Source organism: Salmo trutta, chromosome 14 (genome assembly GCF_901001165.1).
Source record: "Salmo trutta chromosome 14, fSalTru1.1, whole genome shotgun sequence".
NCBI lineage: Eukaryota > Metazoa > Chordata > Actinopteri > Salmoniformes > Salmonidae > Salmo > Salmo trutta.
The window spans coordinates 77,791,693-77,797,429 of NC_042970.1; the positions used below are offsets into that span (position 1 = coordinate 77,791,693).

A 5,737-nucleotide genomic window follows, 5' to 3' on the forward strand; every position below is an offset into this window, starting at 1 on the left:
AGTACAAAATCAGCAGGGGATCAAATACTTTTCCCCCCCACTGTAAGATGATTATTATAGGTGAGTCCAGACTCACACAATGTAGGAGTGAGAAAATCCTCATGGTCTTTTACAGCACCGGAGTAACTGTCTGCAGAGTAACGCCAGACCACTAGAGTATTACAGGAGTATTGTTAGGAAGTAGGGTCATGGAGATGTTGTCTGTTCTTGTACCAGATGTAGGTGGGTTGGGGTTGTCAGTCAGAAGACAGGTGGTGCTACAGGTCAGTGTTCTCTTCTTTTCCTCTGTGGAGGAAGACACCTTCACCTGCAGGTCTGAATCATTCTAATGAATTATTATAATTTGATATTATATATTCCCTATAGATACTATATATTACCTGTAGATATTATATATTCCCTGTAGATATTATGTATTCCCTGTAGATATTATATATTACCTGTGACAGTCAGAGTTGTTCCAGGGCACAGATACTCTGATGGGTGTAAGTCACGTTGAAACAGTTCTGACCCAGAACACCTAAAACAGTAGGAGGCCCATTCATTTATTCAACTAGTTTATTATATTATTATTACTATACTGAACAACAATAGAAACACAACATGCAACAATGTATATGATTTTACTGAGTTATAGTTCATATAAACAAATCAGTAAACTGTTCTAAATGAATTAGGCCCTAATCTATGGATTTCACATGACTGGGAATACAGATAACTTTTTTTTAAAGGTAGTCAGTATCTGGTGTGACCACCATTTGCCTCATGCAGTGTGACATCTCCTTCACATAAGACAATAGATTTCATGTATTGTTGTATTGAATACATGTGTTTTGAAAATTACTACCTGGGACTCAGTGAAACTTAAATGAAGAATTATTTATTATCAGCAAGCTGGAAAGGTTCTAACAAACTTAATGCACCATAGTACACGTCAGTCAGGAGCTCTTTCAGGGCAGTCCTGTTAAGTTCTCTTATATACTGCTTACACAGACAAGTTATATTTGCATGATTTACATTATTCATTATTATAATTAATTCATCATTAACATTTGGTTCCTGCATGTGACTGGCACCATCTCCTCTCTTAACTTATAGAACATATTCTGGGCCTTCTGACAAAAGGTCTAAGCCCCCCCCCCCCCCCCCCCCCCCACACACACACACACAGCACTCCTACTCCAAGACACTTGATACATATGGATCCAGAGCTGCATAATATGCTACACAGGTTACCATGGTAATCACTTAGTAAACTGTTAGAGAATGGGAGATGGATGACTGTTTACAATATATTTTCTATTGAACCTTTATTTAGGGATCTGGAACCGGTGCCGAAGAGGAGGGAGATAAAAGAAAACATGTTTGTGCTTCCTTGTGTTTTTTCAGTGACCCTGAATGAGCAAAGCTCTTTCCACATAGACAGGAGTAAGGTTTCTCTCCAGTGTGTATTCGCTGGTGTGTAGTCAGGGTGAAATCTAGAGCAAAACTCTTCCCACACTGATCACAGCTATATGGCTTCTCTCCTGTGTGTATGCGTTGGTGTTTAGTCAGGTTTCCTGATTGATTGAAGCTCTTCCCACAATGCTCACAGCTATAAGGTTTCTCTCCTGTGTGTATGCGTTGGTGTCTAGTCAGTTCTAATGATTGATTGAAGCTCTTCCCACACTGATCACAGCTATAAGGCTTCTCTCCTGTGTGTATGCGTTGGTGTGCAATCAGATTGGAATCTCGAACAAAACTCTTTCCACACTGATAACAGCTATAAGGCTTCTCTCCTGTGTGTATGCGTTGGTGTATAGTCAGGGGTCCTGATCGATTGAAGCTCTTCCCACACTGATGACAACTATAAGGCTTCTCTCCTGTGTGTATGCGTTGGTGTGTAATCAGGTCTCCTGATCGACTGAAGCTCTTCCCACACTGACCACAGCTATAAGGCTTCTCTCCTGTGTGTATGCGTTGGTGTGCAGTCAAGTTTCCTGAATAATTGAAGCTCTTCCCACACTGATCACAGCTGTAAGGCTTCTCTCCTGTGTGTATGCGTTGGTGTGTGGTCAGGGCTCCTGAATGATTGAAGCTCTTCCCACACTGATCACAGCTATAAGGCTTCTCTCCTGTGTGTATGCGTTGGTGTATAATCAGTGATCCTGAATGATTGAAGCTCTTCCCACACTGATCACAGCTATAAGGCTTCTCTCCTGTGTGTATGCGTTGGTGTGTAGTTAGGTGTCCAGACGTATAGAAATTCTTCCCACACTGATCACAGCTATAAGGCTTCTCTCCTGTGTGTATTCGCTGGTGTGTAGTCAGGTGTCCTGACGTCCAGAAATTCTTCCCACACTGATCACAGCTATAAGGCTTCACTCCTCTGTGTACTCGCTGGTGTGTAGTCAGGGAGAAATCTTGAGCAAAACTCTTCCCACACTGATCACAGCTATAAGGCTTCTCTCCTGTGTGAATGCGTTGGTGTCTAGTCATGGCTCCTGAATTACTGAAGCTTTTCCCACATTGATCACAGCTATAAGGCTTCTCTCCTGTGTGTATGTGTTGGTGTGTGGTCAGATGTACTAATTGATTGAAGCTCTTCCCACACTGATCACAGCTATAAGGCTTCTCTCCTGTGTGTATGCGTTGGTGTCTCGTCAGGGCTCCTGATTTATTGAAGCTCTTCCCACACTGATCACAGCTATAAGATTTCTCTCCTTTGTGTACGTGCTGGTGAGGAGTCAGGTCTCCTAATTGATTGAAGCATTTCCCACAATCAAAGCAAGGGTAAGGCCTCTCCCCTGTATGAATTCTCTGATGAGATTTTAAGGTTTTAGATGCAGCAAAACTCTTCCCAAACTGAGAGCAGTGGTATGGTTTCTGTCCCATGTGAATCCGTTCCGGAATTATCAAATCCTTCTGTTTAGCAAAACTCTTCCCATAGTCAGAGCAGCTGTGGTGAGGTTCCTTCCCTATACTTCTATGCTGGTGTTTCTTGAGGTGTTCTGATCTGGAGAGAGTCTTCTCTTTCTTGTCAGCATCATGATGTTGTTGAGGCTCCCCAGATGATAAGCCCCTCCCATTGAGAGAGCAACAATTAGGGATGTCCTCTGTGAAACAAGACATTGAATAATTAAGTTTTGTAAAATATGGGTCCATAAACAGATGGGGCGTTACATGAAATAAATGCCTTTTGCATTCCTTAGATATTTCTCCAAAATTCAATTAATCAGATTTTTAATATGAATAAACTCTTGCTAAATGACATTTCAGCATTTTGAGTACAGTTACAAGCGCAGAATAATATGATTATTGTGAATAGTCAATTAGTACAAGAGTTTGATTTAAACGTTGACATGCTTTGAAATAACAATATCCCTAATAAACCTGTTTACATGGGCACATCTGAAATCAGGCGACCTGATGTGACTTTGATAAATGAAAAATTGGCAATCAAAATATACTTTTTACGACAGCGACCATGTTATTTTTTTTAAAGCATATTGAATCTGAGTTTGGACAAATAAAGTTTGTATGTGAAACTATTTCTAAGCTGCATACTTTCAGTTTTTCCTGAAGTCACTGCCCTCGGTCAAAAGAAGTTAGCTTGCGCTGCTTGTGTTAGCACATGCACAGATTAAATACACCTCTATAACTCTGATTAAAGTGTTTACATGTCCTAATCATTCTACAGATTGTTCAGAAAACCAGGTGTTTTTAAAGGCATATGCTTCCTTCGTTTATGACCTTACACCAATAGAGATCAGCGGAGTAAGATGTTTACATGACTAACACCATACTCGGCCTACTGCCATAATCAGTTTAATAGGAAAATATTAGTGTGCATGTAAAGCCCTAGTTATTTGGTTACTTTGACAGTAATTTCTGAACATTATTTATTTCATGTAATTAGTGATTGATTTACTGTCCCTCATTTTAAAGTCAACCCTGTTACATGAACTGAACTCTTGTTTTAATATGGTGAAACTATTCTTTAAAAAAAAAAAAAAAATTGCATAAGAAACATTGAACATCTAATAGTCAAATCAGAGTAAAAGGAGGTGAGCTGGTTCAACTCTTTTTGTAAATTCTGTGGTGGAAAACTGAGCATCTCAACCCTTTTACACAGACATGCTAGAACTGTTTTAACAATAACTTTTTTTTGTTAAGATTGCATTCAATTACCACTCCCTGTTGCACAATACTAGCTTCCATTCCCCCTGTCACAAGCAGATTCATGACTGATTTAAAGGACTATTTTACCAATGTAATGTTTTGTTGTTTTCACTAGTCCCCTGTTACGGTCAACCCTGTTACTTTATTTGGCACATTGGCTCTTACTATAGTATTTATATTTCATTTAACCTCTTGAGATGGGAAAACATGTGTTTTATTAAGTTGAACACGTGATCTTTATGACAGAATGTTAAAATGATGTGAAATCAAACTTTTTTTTACCAAGTTACACTTCTTAAAATTGGGTGGAACGACCAGATATTTTCATCAATATATAACTCATCAATTAATTGTTACAGAGGCGGACTGTAGTCTAATCTACATACCATGGTTCTTACTTAATGAAATCAAATCTCCATCTTCCTTCTCTTCTTCTCCTCCTCCTCTCTCAGTTCCACTCTGCCCCGGTGTTTTCCTGCAGTCGACCAGACCCAGCAGTAAAGCGGTACCGGGAGACGTTTGACCTGGGGACTCCGGGAGGGTAGAGGGGAACCGGCTAGCTTTGTCCTGTTGGCCACAATTAGTATTCAACATAGATTAATATTAAACCAATTATTTTATTAATTTAGTCTAGACCTCTGATTTGGGTGCATTTAGACCTCTGATTTGGGTGCATCCTTCAAATATCTCCTTTTTCCTTTAATGTTCAATCGTTCACTACAACCCACAAATCTAAGAGCATTGGTTGGTGGAGGCATGGGCTAGTTTCCACCATATATCTCATACCAGAAATTTCCCTTCAAACAGCGAGGAAGAGGTGAAGCGAGAGGGATAACTGGGCCCAAAATCTGGCTTCTGCCTTATTTGATCGAATATACATTTTGTAAAGATTAGGTTGTTAGGAGTGTATTGGTAAAAGTAGGACACTTCAGGGAAGTCAGGAACCAATATACACAGTCAGTTAGGAAAGCAAAGGCTAGCTTTTTCAAACAGAAATGTGCATCCTGCAGCACTAACTCCAAAAGGTTTTGGGACACTGTAAAGTCCATGGAGAATAAGATCACCTCCTCCCAGCTGCCCACTGCACTGAGGCTAGGAAACACTGTCACCACTGATAAATCCACGATAATCGAGAATTTCAATAAGCATTTCTCTACGGCTGGCCACGCTTTCCACCTGGCCACCCCAACCCCGGCCAACAGCTCTGCACCCCCCGCAGCTACTGGCCCAAGCCCCCCCGCTTCTCCTTCACCCAAATCCAGTGCACATCTATCACTCCAGTGTTAATTGCTAAATTGTAATTACTCCGCCACTATGGCCTATTTATTGCCTTACCTCCTTTCTTCATCTGCACACACTGTATACTGATTTTATATTGTGTTATTTACTGTACTTTGTTTATCCCATGTGTGTTGTTGTCGCACTGCTTTGCTTTATCTTGGCCAGGTCGCAGTTGTAAATGACAACTTGTTCTCAGCTGGCCTACCTGGTTAAATAAAGGTGAAATAAAAAAATTATATGGGAGTAGTGCCTGGACGTCACTAGTTACCACAAACAAAGACATAAACCACGCCCA

General features: G+C 40.4%; 1 protein-coding gene across 1 annotated transcript; it reads right to left on the minus strand.

Annotated features, from left to right (window-relative positions):
* Positions 1–858: 858 nt before the first annotated feature.
* Positions 859–5,150, minus strand: LOC115147460 (zinc finger protein 883). Its single transcript, XM_029689708.1, has 3 exons — positions 4,548–5,150; positions 2,247–3,095; positions 859–2,078 (listed from the first exon to the last, which is right to left on the minus strand). The coding sequence occupies exons 1-3, from the start codon at positions 4,753–4,755 to the stop codon at positions 1,315–1,317; spliced, it is 1,821 nt and encodes a 606-aa protein (XP_029545568.1). The 5' UTR covers positions 4,756–5,150; the 3' UTR covers positions 859–1,314.
* Between the last annotated feature and the right edge of the window lie 587 nt (positions 5,151–5,737).

Excerpts from the sequence above, each read along its gene's own strand:
- LOC115147460 (XM_029689708.1), bottom strand. The coding sequence starts at position 4,755 with ATGTTGAATACTAATTGTGGCCAACAGGACAAAGCTAGCCGGTTCCCC. Across the intron at positions 3,096-4,547 it reads TTCATTAAGTAAGAACCATG|AGGACATCCCTAATTGTTGC; the intron begins GTATGTAGATTA and ends CTTGTTTCACAG. Across the intron at positions 2,079-2,246 it reads CTGTGATCAGTGTGGGAAGA|GCTTCAATCATTCAGGAGCC; the intron begins ATTTCTATACGT and ends AGTGTGGGAAGA.